The following is a 17,437-nucleotide window of genomic DNA, read 5'->3' on the forward strand; positions in this document are numbered from 1 at the left end:
TTGTGTTTGGTTCCGACCTCTGGTTCCGGAACTACAGGATGATATGTGAAACGAAATTAAAACTGTGTAACTCATTTTTCTCGTAAATGGCTGAACCGATCTAAGATGTGCTAAATATTGAACAAACTATCAATGCTCGAATGCTCACAATCAGCTCTTTATCCTTAAAAATTAATTAATTTTCTTAATCTAGTTCATTATTATTATAATCAATTCAAAAGGTCTGGCTCAGCAAAAATGAATCAGTTGCATTGTCCGTCTTATATATAATTACTGTTAGTTTAAGTCAAATCAGCCGAATAGTGCAAACTTTGTTGAAATTTATAGAAATGATATTGATTTGAACAAATATTTCATGCTGTTTACTTAGATTCAAATGAAAGGTACTATGGAGCTCTTGTCGTGTAACAATAGAGCCCCGGGGTTAGACAGAATTAAATTCAACTTGTTGAAAAATCTGCCCGACTCTGCCAAAAGGCGCTTGTTGAATTTATTCAACAAGTTCCTCGAGGGTAATATTGTCCCACACGAATGGAGAGAAGTGAGAGTTATTACTATTCAAAAACCTGGAAAACCAGCCTCCGATCACAATTCGTATCGGCCGATTGCTATGCTTTCCTGTATTCGGAAATTGTTGGAGAAAATGATTCTCTTCCGTCTAGACAATTGGGTCGAAACAAATGGATTGCTTTCAGGTACACAATTTGGGTTCCGCAGGGGCAAAGGAACGAACGATTGTCTAGCGTTGCTCTCAACAGAAATTCAAATGGCATTTGCTCGTAAAGAACAAATGGCATCAGTTTTCCTCGACATCAAGGGGGCATTCGATTCAGTTTCCATTAACGTTCTATCTGAGAAGTTGCATCAGCATGGTCTTTCACCAGTTTTGAACAACTTTTTATATAATCTATTGTCCGAGAAACACATGCATTTTGAGCATGGTGATTTGACGACAAAGCGATTCAGTTACATGGGTCTTCCTCAGGGCTCATGCTTAAGCCCCCTTTTATACAACTTTTACGTAAATAACATTGATGAATGTATCAACACATCTTGCACGCTAAGACAACTTGCCGACGACAGTGTTGTGTCTATTATAGGACCCAAAGCTGCCGATCTCCAAGGACCATTGCAAGATACCCTCGACAACTTGTCGACATGGGCTTTTCAAATGGGTATCGAGTTCTCTACGGAGAAAACTGAGCTGGTTGTATTTTCAAGGAAGCGAGAACCTGCGCAATTACAGCTTCAACTAGGGGGTGAAACCATAGCTCAGGTTTTCACATTTAAATATCTCGGGGTCTGGTTCGATTCCAAAGGTACCTGGGGATGTCACATTAGGTATTTGAAACGAAAATGCCTACAGAGAATCAATTTCCTTCGTACAATAACCGGAACTTGGTGGGGCTCTCACCCAGGAGACCTGATCAGGTTGTACAAAACGACGATATTGTCAGTAATGGAATATGGATGTTTCTGTTTCCGCTCCGCTACGAATATTCATTTCATTAAACTGGAAAGAATTCAGTATCGTTGTTTACGTATTGCCTTGGGTTGCATGCAATCAACCCATACGATGAGTCTTGAAGTGCTGGCGGGCGTCTTACCGTTGAAAAACAGGTTCTGGGATCTCTCATATCGACTGCTAATCCGATGCGACATTTTGAATCCGATGGTGATAGAAAACTTTGAAAAGCTCGTCGAGCTTAATTCACAAACCCGTTTTATGTCCTTGTATTTTGACTACATGGCTCAGAATATAAATCCTTCTTCGTTTGTTCCCAATCGTGTTCATTTTGTGGATACTTCTAATTCTACTGTGTTTTTCGACACATCCATGAAAGAAGAAATTCGTGGAATCCCGGATCCTGTACGCCCTCAAGAGATCCCAAAAATTTTTAATAATAAATTTAAAGAAGTCGACTGTAATAAAATGTTTTACACTGACGGATCATATCTAGACGGGTCCACTGGCTTCGGTATATTCAATGTAAATTTCACCGCTTCCTATAAACTCAGTGATCCAGCTTCAGTTTACGTCGCAGAACTAGCTGCAATTCAGTATACCCTTGAGATCATTGACACTCTGCCCACAGATCACTACTTCATTGTATCGGACAGTCTCAGTTCCATTGAGGCTCTCCGTTCAGTGAAGCCTGGAAAGCACTCACCGTATTTCCTGGGGAAAATACGGGAACAATTGAGTGCTTTATCTGCAAAATCATACCAGATTACCTTGGTTTGGGTCCCCTCACATTGTTCCATACGGGACAATGAGAGGGCGGACTCGTTAGCCAAGGTGGGCGCACTAGAAGGTGATATCTATGAAAGACCAGTCTGCTTCAATGAATTTTTCAGTTGCTGTCGTCAGAAAACTCTAGCTAGCTGGCAGAATACATGGAATAGTGGAACTCTGGGACGATGGTTACACTCAATAATCCCACAGGTATCGACGAAAGCTTGGTTCCGGGGGTTGGACGTGAGCCGAGACTTTATTCGTGTAATGTCAAGGCTCATGTCTAATCATTATATGTTCAGCGCGCATCTCCGTCGTGTGGGGCTCGCTGAGAGTGGTGTCTGCGTTTGCGGTGAGGGTTATCATGACATCGAACATGTTGTTTGGACATGTGTCGAGTATTGTGATGCCAGGTCCCAACTCATAGGTTCCCTTCGGGCCCGAGGTATACCACCCTTCGTACCAGTCCGCGACGTCTTGGCAACTCGAAATCTTCCTTATATGACTCTCATCTATAACTTCTTGAAAACTATCAATGCTCAAATTTAGTGCTCTCCCTATCTCTTTCTCGTCTACAGCTCTACCGCACTCTTCTTTACGTTGCTGGAAGTATGGCCTGTGTAAACGATGCTTCGGAGCATGCACCTGCCTTGAACTGACTGAGTTGCTGGAAGCTACCCAAAAACGTCACATCAACGTCAGAACACACCAACGAAGCATCCCAATCCAGAATAATCTCTCCATTGCTACAAGCTGAAAAACATGAAGATTCATCGAACGCAAAATGTGTCTAAAAGATGTATGCCACAAACCAATGATGTATTCAAATTTCAATTCAATACTGTGTAGGTACCACCCTCCCTATGTCCCCTTACTAACTGGGGAGTATGCCGCCCCGTAATACGGCATCCCTTTCTCTCTCCCTAACAACAAGACAATCGGCCACGTTAAGCTAAAGCAAATGAGCCTAATAAAAATTTTATTTGAAAAAAAAAAAAGGTACTATGGTCCCATAGCCTGCTATTGAATTTCACCCCGATCCGACTTTCGGTTCCAGAGTTGCAGGGTAATATATGAAAATTTGAGAAAATACAGTGCGATTAGTCTTCTCGGAAACGGCTTAACCGATTTTCACAAACTGAGGTCTTTATAGTTTCCTGAAAATTTCAAAAACATTTTATCAAATCCGACTTCCGGTTCCTGAGCTGAAGTGTAACAACAGGTACAAATCCCATAAAACTGTCTGATAAATTCTTCCAGTTTGCAAAACTTGTTAGTTTGTGGGTATATAAACTTAATTCGGCACTTTTCCCTTTTCCTGTTCCGGAAGCTCCAAAAGTAGTGAAGAAAATCTCCAAATTTTAATTTTACTAAACAAAGCCTTTTGGAACTGAAACACAGCATAAAAGAATAGTAGCAGCCGCGATGTGAAAAAAAGTTAGACGTACTAAATATCAAATGCAATAATTTTCTGTTATCGAGAAATATTGCAGATAAATCATACATTATTACATCGAAACAACGTATTGAGTATATTCCTTCAGCTTGACTAAACACTGTGTACGGTTCGGGTAGGAATTTTTTTTTTCGTGTAATAGAACCCTTAGAATAACACCGAAATTGCATCGTAATCGCTGCAGCAGTGTAATACAAAAATGCATATAATTTGTGTTTCAGAAAGTTAACACTCAAACGCTCGGGTTGGGATTTTCATCGATTATTTTTTCAATAATTTGTAACTACTGAATAAATTGACCGATCGTGATGCATTTGGTGTCAGAAAAACCGGGTATTCTTTAATTTCATTCTGCCTTAATCGATGTTGATATGGTAGAAAAAACTGATTATATTGAAGAAAATCGTAGTTTCTGTGAAACGTTCGCACTTTGGACATTCTTCATTAAATTCTGCAGTTACTTTTGTGACATTCCTGGTGGCAGCTGTCCAGTTTTTTTTAACTCCTGCATGTTTTGGGACACTGTACCTTCCTTCCGAAAGTGCCGCTTGACAATTGCTCAATACCTTTCAATTGGCCGAAGATCCGGGCAGTTCGGTGGGTTGATGTCCTTTTCCACGAATTGTACATTATTTTTTGACAACCACTGTAGAACGGAGTTGGCGTAGTGGGCTGAAGCCAAATCCGGCCAGAAGAGGGAGGAGCCTTATGCTTTCTGTACAGTGGCAACATTCTCTTCTTCAAACATTCGTCCTCGTACACCTTGGCGTTAATTGTGCCCTTCGTGAAGAAAATCGACGACCGCAAACCACAGGTACAAATTGCTTGCCAGACCAACACCTTCTGCCCAAACTTTTCCATCGCCACCGTGGTGTCAGCGTCGTCCAGGTCCTGGTACACCGATTTCGTATAATATTGCGGTCCAAGCAGCGCTCGAGAGTCTTCCTTGGCGTAGGTTTCGTCGTCGATCAGGATGCATCCGTCTTTATTCTGTAGAATCCGGTTATACAGTTTTCGCGCTCTTGTTTTGGCCTGAACTTGCTGTACCAGGGACTTTTTCGGCACCTTCTGTTTCTTGTACGTTTTCAGGGAGTTCCGAACATTGATCCGTTGAATCATCCCGATGCTGGTGTTGAACTGCCTGGCCAAGTCCCGTGTCGACGCTGATGGATTTTTCCTGATGTACTCAACCACTTTTAAGTCCCGGCCGGGCTGGCTGGGACCCGTTTTCCTACCGGACCGGGCAAATTCTTCATGCCGAACTTGTTGATAATATTTTTGACAATGGTGTGGTGCACTTTCACCCGTTTTGCAATTTCGTTGTACGTGACACCACTTTCTGAGCACCAAGTGTGCTTCTTTCGCGTTTCCGGATCCATTCGACTCATCATTGAAACAATTCTTCTTCTTCTTCACTTCTGGTGGCGTCACCTCACTTGAGATGACGCCGATTGATGGCACAGCGATTTAGCTATATTGCCAGTTAGCTTTCGTTTATAGTCCAATGGACTTTCTTTTCACTGGACTACAAGTGAAACCCTCGCTATGTGACAACGTGGAGTCACCGAAGTACGGATGAAAATCCTTTCTTTCTCGCGAAATACTCGAATTTTCACCGCACTAACACGATACGACGTGTTCACTCGTTGAGGGTTTCACCGGAAGTCCCATTGAAACAATAAACCGTACCGAAACCAATCGATTGCGCAGCTGTTATTGACATGTAAACAAACATGTCACCGCAAAACACGCTGCAAAAAGTTAAGCCATTTCAGAGTAGTAACTGTTTGAATATTGCTAACTACTTATCGATACACTCCTTAGAGCATTTTAGCTTTTTTTGCGGCCCGTGAATGCATATTAGAGGTAACGATGAATGTATTCAAATCGATTAGGACAGCAGGAACATTAGTCACAGCGATTTCCGTTTCTTCAATTGAAGTCAGATTATTTGAAAATTTCAAATGAGACCAAATCACATTTTACAGTAATTCTATAACCTAAGTAAAGAAACGTTTGGCTTTCTTTCTGTTCTAAGAAACTAAATTAAGTGTTTCCAAAATTAGTTTTGAATCGTATTATCCGCCTTTCGAAACAACAATATCATTTCCATGGGGCTGTGCTAAACAGAAAGTCGAATACACAGCCATACTACCTTCTTTACCACCGCTCGCATTATTAATTTCACATTCTAAAGACGTTGAATCTTTCGACTGTATCCCTGTCGAACTTGTGTCGCACACTTGCTGCTCCCTGGAAGTAGACCCGTTTCCTAATCTGTGATGTGCTTTCAAATGATACTTCATATATTTAACATTCTTAAAGCGCCGGTCGCATAGTTTGCATGGCACTGGAAGATCATCACTGTGAAGAGATTCATGTATTTGTCGGGCAGACGGCGAACTAAAGTCACGATCACAGATCGAGCACCTATGCGATGGACCAAGTGGTTCACTACAGGTAAAATTATGCTCCTTGGCTTCGTGCAATAGTATCAGCTTTCTTCTCGTTGATCCTTTACCGCAGAAACGACACTTGAATCGATACTCTTTGGTGTGTGTCTGCTCGTGGCGCATCTTATCCTGTTTTGCAATGAACTTTTTATCACAATAGGAACACTCGAAATTTCTTTCGTCAGTGTGTGTCTTCATGTGCAATTTTAGACATATTTTTCCCTTGAGCTTTTTCTGGCAAATCTCACATATAATTTCTCGCTCTGCGACGGCTTCCTCACCCAGTTGCTCAGCGTGGGCAATTTTTAAATGAGCAGTCATACCATTTCGTTGTGAAAAGGACTTGCCACAGAACTCACACTGGTAGCCTTTCGATTGCTGATGAATTTGAACATGGATTTTCAACTGTGCCTGTACCTTGAATGCTTTGCCACATACATCACACGTGAAGCAGGCCTCCACGTGCACGCGTTTCTTGTGATAGTTCATATCCTTTATGTTGGCGAACGGTTTCTGACAAACATCACAATTGAACTTATGGTACTCCGGGTGCGAGGACCGATGACAATCCAAACCATGCTGACTAAAATATTGTTTTTCACATATCTCACATTTATACTGAGGTTTTCGATTCACTAAAATGCCCTTGAAGCACGAATGCAACTGTAGTTCGTCTGCGTTGATAAACCTTCTTTTGCACGATCTGCATCTTTCCACTTCACTGTCCTGGATTGCAATCTTGTGAACATGTTTGTAGTGATACAATAAATTACGCCAGTCGCTGAAACTTTTATCACACTGATTGCAAATATGTACCCGGTTCTTTTTAGGAAGAACATCGTCCTCATTCCGAACACCGTGCCTTTTTTCTCGATGAACACCCAGCCAGTAATGATGAACAAACGTTTTATCGCAATCGTCGCAATTGAACTTTTTCGGGTGTGACTGTTTCTTGACTGGTTTGGCTTTCCGACGAGCTTTTCGTTTTGCCTTGATCTTTGCATTAGGTATCTTAGTCGAAAGCTCAACTGTTGGATTGTGTTCTATTTTTATTTCAGTTATGAGGTCTTGTTCATTCGCCTCATTTATCCAGTCATTTTCGTGACCATCAGACTCCGAGTTGTTTCCGTCAAATTCTCTGACATCTTCATAATCTGAAATAAGTTGTTCATTTTCCTCTTTCACGCTTATAGCAGGATTTTCGATCTGAAATGTACAAGTGACTGAATGTCCTACGTTGTGCATAGCTAACGATTATGAAAACATTAGTATGATACTAACCATGTTTTGTTCACAATCCAGTGTTGTGTCTTCATCCAGTAAAGTTCTTTTTTCGATTATAGTTTCTTTGATATCGTCAGTTACAACCTAAAATTATAAACGTTCTAGTCACTCCTCGAACCATCGAAGTTTTACAGCAAAAATCACTCACATTATCATTTGAAATTCTCTCACAGCCAGTATTATCAGCATTACCTTCCAAATCATGATTGGCATCTTCGATTATTGTCGCCACGGTATGCACAGAGTTTTTATCAATTGGATCACTGTCTATCATACTGAAATTAGTGTTTTCTATGTTGTAATTTGAAGTCCTTATATGAGTATCTTCCAGAACAGCAGACTGAGTTTGAATATCAGATTCAGATTTCGATTTGTGATCCATTTTCTCTGTCAATTGCGCTAAGTGTTCTAAACCCAGAAACGGATTATATTTGTTTCTCCTAACACGTGCCTTTGGCTCCTTTGGTCTATCGGTTCCGTCTCTTCGCCGACCTTGCTTGCCAATCACTCGCTCTATACCTAAAATCTCCCAATGTCGACTCTTTTCGTGGTTTTGTAATGCTTTCTCAGTTACAAATTGCAGCGAACAATGCGTACACCGGAATTTGCCTTCATGTACTCGCACGTGATGACTAAGGGCACGCTTACTCTCGAAACTCTGGCCACAATAGTTGCACTGATGTTCCTTTTCCGGATGACCAAGCTGAATATGTTTCTCTAGCAACTCGAGCTTTCGGAACCGTTGTCCACACTTTTCACAAAACAATCCCGTTTTTCCGTTCGCACAACCTTGTTCATGTGTTCGCAGGCTTTCGATCCTAGCGTAGGACTTTCCACAGACACTGCATACATGCGGTCTTATCCCATGCGTAGTCATGTGCAGTCGTAGATTTCCTTTGCGAGCAAATATCATCGGACACTCCTGGCATTTGTATGTCTGTCCAGCACTGTGTTTCAAAATCATGTGCACCCTTCTACCTTCGCGACTCGTGAAAACTGCATCACAGTTTTCGCACGGTAGTGTGTTCTTTTCATTTTTTATACCAAAATGTTTATTCAAGTGCTGCTTGTAGCTGGCCAATGTTTTGAGAATCACTGAACATGTCTCGCATCGATACTGTTTATTGTCATCTTCGCTATGTGTCTTTTCATGTGCCACAAAAGCATGCTTACTTTTGAAAACCATGTCGCACTGTTGACAGTGATATTGTTCGATATTTCCGCTTGTTCGACTGGAATCACACTTTTTGTGGATGGCAGTAGCGTGACGTTTGCACAACTGTTTCGAACTATAAGATTTATTGCAAAATTTACAGTGGAAAGACTTTATCTGTGAATAAAAAACATACTATGTGGTAGAAATCAAACAGCTACATATAATAAACAATAATGTTCACTTCATTAATAACATATTTTGTACAAAAAAAAAATGTCGGAATATAATAGTGTAGCGCCCTAATGTTTACAATGCCGGTTCGCATCCCTCAAAATTTCTATTAAAATCCTTCCACAGTTAGTTTGCTCTATTGCACAAAAACTGTTTCTGGCCTATTAGAAAATGTTTTTAACAGAAAATTGGAACCATTTCACTCGAAAATTATCGTTTATTTACCCCGTCACTGCTCAAGCGAATATCGAAAGAATCATCCTCGGAGACATCGCGTGAAATTTTCTCATCCTCTTTAGTCGACGATGAATCTGTAATTTCACTCATATTTCATCTGTTACGGTGAGAAATGATATCACTAACAGAAAACTTTATAAATCACTATTCAGAGAACGTTGAAATCAATTTCTTAGTTCATTTTATTTAAGATATATTATAACAGCAACGAACGTGTGTTTACGTTTGATAATGTTTAATGTTGTTGTTGGAATCAGTTACAGGGATGCCAGATCTTTTTTTCAAAAATCTGTGATCAAGCCAAAAACCTGTCTGTGAAAATCTGTGCTCGTTTCCCGTACCATAATAGCAGATAGAAATAAAAAAAACCTCTGAATCTCCGCTATGTACTTTTTGGTGCTAAACTGTGCTCGATTTCAAAAATCTGTGATTCGTTCCAGAATCTGTGCAAATCTGTGATCATTTTCAGAAATCTGTGAAAATCTGTGTCATTTTTAAAATCTGTGCAGAAAATTGAGGTTTCTATGCCCGGTGAAAAATGAACGGTGGCCCTACTGAAAAATTGGTGGCCAACACGTTTCCTGATGAAAACAAAACAATATATAAAAGCGATTCACACGCAGCATCAAGCGGCTATCACCTGAATGGAACGATTACGGAACAACAACATTAATTGTAAGCAATTCATATGAAAGGACACTACGTCAAGTTCACGGAACTTTTTAACGTCGGATACGTGAGCAATATTCGGCTAAATAAAATTAATAAACCAATCTGGACGTCGACCGAAGTTGATTGATCGTCTGAACTGTGTTTAATGCATTCGTTTCCTGATGAAAACAAACCAATCTCATTTGCATTTGTGGTTGTAAGTGAGCTGTCAGAGAGCCTAATTGAAAATCTGTGAAACACAGATTAATCTGTGAAACACAGATTAATCTGTGAACCTGGCATCCCTGATTCAGTTACACTTACGCAGGGATCAGGGATGTCAGGTTCACAGATTAATCTGTGTTTCACAGATTTTGATTTTTCTGCACAGATTTTAAAACTGACACAGATTTTCACAGATTTCTGAAAATGATCACAGATTTTCACAGATTCTTGAATAAATCACAGATTTTCACAGATTTTGGAAATCGAGTACAGTTTAGCACTAAAAAGAACAGAGCGGTTGAAGAAAAAGGTACAGAGCGTGTTGGTAGTGAGACCGATCAGCTGAAATGGTACGGAAAATGGGTGGTGAGACCTTTTTTTTTTTGCTCACTAAATTTGATTTTGAACTGCTATTGGGGTACGGAAAACGATCACAGATTTTCACAGACAAGTTTTGGGTTTGATCACAGATTTAAAAAAAAATGACCTGGCATCTCTGATCCCTGGTCCTTAAAATCTGCAAAAGTGTATCGCTCTAATAGAAAATGCTACATCGCAATATAACTTGTTTACTTGTAGTGTAAAATATTTTCGCCGGTTCGTAAAACTTCTTAAAGCTACCAGTGAGATTCTTATCGTCTACGTGCAAAATAAAATGCCGAAAATCTTCACGCCGACAAACCAAATTCGACACACCAATGTGGCAGTAGTGCGAATTAAAAAAGCCGGAAAACGGTTCGAAATAGCTTGTTACAAAAACAAAGTAGTATCTTGGCGAACCGGGGCCGAGAAAGATCTGGATGAAGTACTTCAAACGGTCGCAGTGTTTACCAATGTCGCGAAAGGTGAAATGGCCAAGAAGGAAGATTTGGCTAAAGCATTTGGGAAGGATGATGTCATCGAAATTTGTAAGGAGATTCTAGCGAAGGGTGAATTGCAAGTTTCCGAGAAGGAGCGACATGATCAGCAAGAGTCGATGTTCCGTGAGATTGCTACCAATGTGGCTGATCGTTGCATCAATCCGGAAACGAAGCGTCCATATCCCGTTTCTATCATTGAAAAATCGATGAAAGATGTTCATTATTCGATAAAACCACACCGGAATGCCAAGCAACAGGCTCTAGAAGTAATCAAACTGCTACAGGAAACGATTCCGCTGGAACGAGCAAAAATGCGACTGAAGGTGGAACTTCCGAGAAAGGAAGCAAAACGTTTGAAAGAGAAAATCGCGAAATTGTGTTCACCGGTTGAATCAGAGCAGTGGGAAGGCGATCTATTGGTTATGACCTGTTTGATTGATCCTGGACACTACCGGGAGATGGATGAAATTATCCAAAAGGAAACGAAGGGACACGGTGTATTAGAAGTACTCAATTTGAAAGAAATTAAAGAAGGTGAGGAGGTTTTGGAATGAATACACATGATGGCATATTTAAACGATGTTTACTTCATGTAAGAATTTTTTTATTGATGTTAATATATTCAGCACAGTCATACTAGTGTTTTCTTGATATCCGAATAAAAATAGAAACCGCAGATCTTGCAAGGCGGGCCTTGAAGTAAACAATCAATTACGCAGCCATTTCAGAGAAACTACATACTTCTAGAAAAATACTAAATTATTTAGAGCAAATTCAGCAGCTGCAAGATTCATACCCGCATGGCGTTTTGGTTACCTGGGTAGCCACGGGCACCAAAAGGCTACCAAAACCGATTCAGTGACGGCTGTCAAATCCAAAATGACAAAAAAAATCGGCCGTCGTCTAGTGACCCGCGAATTTTCACTTTCGTTTTTTCGTTGCATATGATGGTGAAGTCATTTTCAGACGTTCTCGTGGGAGTAAAGTTTTCTAGGATTCATTGTTTCTTTAATGACATTGTAGCCCAGCTGTCGCAACCAGTTTTCCTTGAATTACTTCTGAAATATTTTAGGTATGTCGTTAAATGAAAAGAAAAAAACGATACAAATGTTCACTATATTCTATATTATCTCCACAGAGAGGATAGCGATGTGACTTACCAAAATTTGTTATATTATGCACGCACAGTTACAAAATAATAATACAATAACTATCACGAGGAGTCCGGCCTAAACGGAGACAGTTCGAAGAAGGTAAAACTTGTTGTATCTGAAACGCAACTACCCCTGAATGTTGTTATCTCAATGCGAAATGTTACAGATCAATTTGATGCACTGAAAGAGCAATCTGAATTGGTTTCAAAGTTTTTGGTTATGATGAAAATCTCATTCCCGACTTCCGGAAAGGAATAGTTATTGGTGTCATCGGATCGGTGGGTGCTGGTAAGTCATCTTTGCTGCAAGCAATTCTAGCAATCCGATGGAAACGAGTTGGTGGTGAATGTATAAGCTCTGGTACGAGATATTGAAGCTAATCATCTTATCGCAGAACCGATATGTTTCTGAAGCCAAGGATGTTCAAAGCGATCATCACTTGTTCGATATATGTATCGAGCCCAGGAGCCAGCTAGGTAAAGCTAAAGCTTCACGAGTTTTAGTGTAAGGTTTTAATGTTTGTTCGACGTCTCTTCTAGGGTAATATGACGGTGCTGGGGTACTTTATCGTTGGACCACCGGTGCCACTAGATTCGTAAATGATTCGAAACTTTCAACATCGTCGTGAATTCGTTCACATTTCAATTCATGTTACCACTAATTTGATACTTATTCAAAATTATACCAGAATGTAAACATGAAAATTTTCTTTCATTTCCTATCATTAACATCCGAAATAGGAATAAAGCAATCAAAACAAGCAAAGGCCAGCTGGCAAGCTTCTTGGGATAAAGATGATCTGGGTCGGTGGATGCACTCAATTATTCCTAAAATATCGACAAAGGCATGGTTCAGGGGACTGGATGTGAGTAGAGATTTCATTCGTGTGATGTCCAGACTCATGTCCAATCACTACACGTTAGATGCACATCTCCTTCGAATTGGACTTTCCGAGACTAATCATTGTGCTTGTGGCGAAGGTTACCGCGATATTGACCATGTTGTTTGGACATGCGTGGAGTATCGTGATGTCAGATCTCAACTAATAAATTCCTTGCGTACCCAAGGTAGACTATCCAATGTCCCAGTTCGCGACATTCTTGCTTGTCGTGACGTTCCTTACATGAAACTTCTTTATTATTTCATTAAGTCCATTGGAGTTCCAATTTAAATTTTATTTTATGTTAGATTGTTTTCTCTTCCATGAGCTCAACCAATAGCCAGCTATCTTATATTAAATAAAAGTGATGAACTGATACAAACAAACCTGAAATAGTTATAAGATCATGTACAAAATAAATGTATTTCATTTAATGTAATTTATAATAGCAACTCGCTTGATAAAAACAGTGTTTAGATTAACTAATGAATACCAACATACTAATAGGATATTCGAAATGTATTAGGTTTAAAGTACTATGTATTGTAGATGCCACGGCGAAGAAAAACTTATGTATATTGCCTATGAAATAAACGTATTTATGAAAAAAAAAAAAAAAAACAAGCAAAGAAGAATCATTACCGGGTTTCTTGCGGATCTATTCACTCTGGCTGCCAGCGGTATGGCAAACAGCTGGCAACCATGTCTCCCTTAGAACCGATTGGAAAAATCCTGGTGGAAACGGTTGTATCGTTTGAGTTGTATATCTGGCAGCGGTGAGGCAGTCGGTCACCAGAATGTCTGCCAGCCATATTGTTCCAGCTGGCAGCGTTTAGTCAGCAATCTGCCAGCCATGCGTATGCGGGTATGGGTGGTCTATAATGTAAATGAAACTGAAACAAACGTATCCCCAGCAATTCGTTTTAGTTTTATTCATTCGACCAGTTCTACTGTCAAATTTAAAACTGGTATACACTGTCGTTCTATTTTTTCTACATTTGAAACACAGATAAAACGCTGCTGGGGCTGCCAGATTATTTTGTTATAATTTCTAGATTTAAATTTTAAAACTGACATAAATTATGCATCTAGAACTAGAACACTCCTGAATATGCCCTTAGTCTATTTTTTCTCAATAAAGAAAAAGAAACGTTAGCTCGTGAAAATTGACTTGATGTGGTTACACTCAGAAAAATAAGATGGTAACAGCTACCATATGGGAGGTTATTTTAACCATACGCGTATAGTAGTTTTCAGCACACAATAAAATCAGATGAAGTTAACAATATGCAAGCTCACTTTTACTATGAATGGTTTTGGCTCTAGAATAGTATAGTATTATAATATGAACAGTGTATTGTATGAATAACTAATACGATTGAGATGGTTAGCCTAACCATGACCGAATATTTTTTTTACATTTGTAGTTTTTGCTATAACCAGAGTCATGGTATTTTTGACATTTCACTTCTAGTTATTTTGAAACTAAAAGCAATGGTTGATTCAACAATGCTGACCATCAGCAAAACATGAGCTAATGTTGAAAAGTTTTATGAATTTAAATTCTAAAATAAGAACAACAAAATAATTTCATTAAACTCTATTATATTTTCGCATCAAATCAAATGATAATATACCTGGTGAAATATTGCTTAGCATTGCTTGATAGCATCAGTTGATCCAAGGCTCTGTCCGGTGGAGTTTTTCCTGAAGCAGGAATTGGCAGCAGGAAAGAAATTATTAGCCAAGTCCAGATGCAAACCTCGATGCCCACCTGCGATTTTTCGTCGGATTCGAGCGAATTGAATCCGGGAATCAAATGATAATCTTCCTTTTCATCAATCGCTTGATGTTGTTTCTACAGCGACCGATAATGAATAATAAACCGTATACGAGATGTTGATTTCACTGGAAAACATAACCGTTGCCGGAAAATTGTTGAAAAATTAAATTTCAACGACGGAAACTAGTAAGGCTACAAACTTTAGCTACCTGCAAGACCTACCAAAGTACACAGTCACAATACAGAATATTTTGTTCAAATCCATCACTGATGTGTTACCCATGTTCGAAATTTTCTGCAAAATTGTAACTGTATGTGACAATAACAGTACACCCGTTCATTGACAATTTGTATAGTCAGCACAAATGTAATACATAGTAGGTTGAAAAACACTATACGATAATGTGCTTCCTACATAAATTCTGTTGATATGGACTACATGAATAGTGTTTTCAAACTTCATAATCGTCTTTTAAACCATGTATCTATTTATGGTAACATTATTATATTGTGAACATATTTACATGGTAGCGATAACTATTTAGCTCCTCATATATCAAGGCTCGAGAGCAATTTCACCTTACTAGAAATTTGTGATTTTAACTATTTGTTCTTATATTTGAGATGACTACCATTGTCAGGATGACTATACCAGAAAAGTCATGAATACAAATAGTTTAGTCAAGTCGTAGTCTTTGTTGTCTAGTAATTTATACAATACAGATGGTGAATAGTCATATATCATGATTGTTGCTACTATTTAAGCATATAGTTGAAATGACGATGGAAAACAGGCTACGGTTACTATGGTATTTTGCTCAGTGTATGAATAACTACTACAATTGGAATGTTTAGCATAACCGTGAAAGCATCTTATTTTTACATTGTACTTATTGTTTTAACTAGTGCTATGGTATTTTTGACATTTCACTTCTGGTTCTTTAGAAAAACGGAAATCTGGTTAATTTGACAATGGTAAAGATCATTCGAACATACAAAAATGTTCAAAATGTTATATTAATTGAAATGTCGATGCAAAAATAACAAGAATACATTAAAACCTGCTTTATTTTTCCAATACATTTTTCACTGATTTAACATTATATATAAACATTATCTATAAAATTTAAAAAAATTATAGTAAGAGTTTATTTTTTAACACCTGTAGGCATTCAAAATCATCAACTCGTTGTTCTCTTTAACATATTTCTGTTATGAAATCGTTCGGGTTTTTTACCAGCGAATTTCTTGGAGAATAATACTGTTCCTATAAAAGTGTAGAAAAAACGTTACATAAAAATTATTAATAGAAGTATTTACACAGAAGCTTAACGGAAAACTTAGCAAATTTTTCAGATATTATTTTCGAAAAACCTTCCATATCCGCTAAAGATATTCACGTGCCGAGTATTTACGATGCTCCGAATAAAGCTCTCTATGTTTTGGGGGCTGATGCCAGGTCCCAACTCATAGGTTCCCTTCGGGCCCGAGGTATACCCACAGACTAACAGACAGGACACTCAAATTAGATTCTTCAATCATTTTAACGGTCATTTCGAATATTTCTTTATTTGGGACAGTACTCACATGTGTCATGATGGCGCCACGTTACCCTATCAAAAACATCCTGTCTGTCATCTAGACTGTGTTTATTTTTTTCATTTACCAACATAGTTGCCATTCATACAGAATTACCTGTAATGTATTGATTTGTATACGTCCACGCGAATTTCATGCAGGATACAGATTTAATACATATTGCCAAAACTATATACATAATTGTGCCTACTTCTCATCCTCCAACGCAATACAAAATCGAACCCGTTTTGGAACAAAAAACAACCAAAACAATAAAAAATAGTCTAGATGAACAACGTTGAGTCAAATAAATGGTTACCTTCAAACATCGCGAAAAAGTTAAATATATTATCAACGTAATCCAATAATTTATTGTGACGATTCATTTTCAAATATTTTGATGAAATCAGGCATCCCTGCAAGCAGCTGATCGGTGTTGACAAACGAGGAGAAACCAACTAGTAAAAAAACTTTTACATAACACAAGGGGTGTACAGATAGTAAATAGTTCGCGCAGTACAATATAGGTGGAGCTAGTGCATCACGAAAAATTATTTTATATAAGAATTTACTCATACTGTCATGTCTGTTAGTCTGTGGTATACCACCCTTCGTACCAGTCCGCGACGTCTTGGCAACTCGAAATCTTTCTTATATGACTTTCATCTACAACTTCTTAAAAACTATCAATGCTCAAATTTAGTGCTCTCCCTAACTCTTTCTCGTCTACAGCTCTATCGCACTCTTCTTTATGTTGCCGGAAGTATGACCTGTGTAAACGATGCTTCGGAGCATGCACCTGCCTTGAACTGTTTGAGTTGCTGGAAACTACCCAAAAACTCCACACCAACAATCTCAGCCAAGGATTATCTCTCTCGTTACAATCTGAAGAAGGTGAAGATCCAGGAAATTCAAAGTATATCTAAAAGGTTTGTGCCACAAACACACTTAAATTTTATTACTGCATCTCGGCAAAAAAGTGACGAGATTTGCACAGCCGAGAGATCGATAATCATCTCTGCAACATAATAATTACTGAGAATCTCGGCAATACCAAATTTGTGAACTGTCAATTATTGCCGAACTTGTCAGCAACAATTTTGCTGTTAGCTCGGCAAAAGTAATTATGATCGAATAATGAATATCCGAGTCATCAGTAATCGTCCGTAGAAAGGATTTTTCTTTATTATTGCATGAAATAAATATCACAAAAGCTAAGGTTGGGGAAAGGGGATGTTTTATTAATGTCCGCT

General features: G+C 38.8%; 2 protein-coding genes across 2 annotated transcripts; one reads left to right on the forward strand and one right to left on the reverse strand.

Annotated features, from left to right (window-relative positions):
• Window positions 1–5,770: 5,770 nt before the first annotated feature.
• Window positions 5,771–9,441, reverse strand: LOC131431565 (zinc finger protein 616-like). The gene is made up of 4 exons (XM_058597365.1): window positions 9,042–9,441; window positions 7,578–8,759; window positions 7,427–7,513; window positions 5,771–7,351 (listed from the first exon to the last, which is right to left on the reverse strand). The coding sequence occupies exons 1-4, from the start codon at window positions 9,141–9,143 to the stop codon at window positions 5,771–5,773; spliced, it is 2,952 nt and encodes a 983-aa protein (XP_058453348.1). The 5' UTR covers window positions 9,144–9,441.
• A 988-nt stretch (window positions 9,442–10,429) lies between these two features.
• LOC131431570 (ribosome maturation protein SBDS) lies at window positions 10,430–11,423 on the forward strand. The gene has a single exon (XM_058597371.1). The coding sequence runs from the start codon at window positions 10,585–10,587 to the stop codon at window positions 11,341–11,343; it is 759 nt and encodes a 252-aa protein (XP_058453354.1). The 5' UTR covers window positions 10,430–10,584; the 3' UTR covers window positions 11,344–11,423.
• The last annotated feature ends 6,014 nt before the right edge of the window (window positions 11,424–17,437 follow it).

This window comes from Malaya genurostris, chromosome 2 (assembly GCF_030247185.1).
Source record: "Malaya genurostris strain Urasoe2022 chromosome 2, Malgen_1.1, whole genome shotgun sequence".
Taxonomy (NCBI): Eukaryota; Metazoa; Arthropoda; class Insecta; order Diptera; family Culicidae; genus Malaya; species Malaya genurostris.

Bases quoted from the DNA above. Each gene is read 5' to 3' on its own strand.
- LOC131431565 (XM_058597365.1), bottom strand. From the start codon at position 9,143: ATGAGTGAAATTACAGATTCATCGTCGACTAAAGAGGATGAGAAAATT. The intron at 8,760-9,041 runs GTAAATAAACGA...TTTTATTCACAG, and splicing joins TTCGCTTGAGCAGTGACGGG to ATAAAGTCTTTCCACTGTAA. The intron at 7,514-7,577 runs GTGAGTGATTTT...TTATAATTTTAG, and splicing joins AGAGAATTTCAAATGATAAT to GTTGTAACTGACGATATCAA.
- LOC131431570 (XM_058597371.1), top strand. From the start codon at position 10,585: ATGCCGAAAATCTTCACGCCGACAAACCAAATTCGACACACCAATGTG.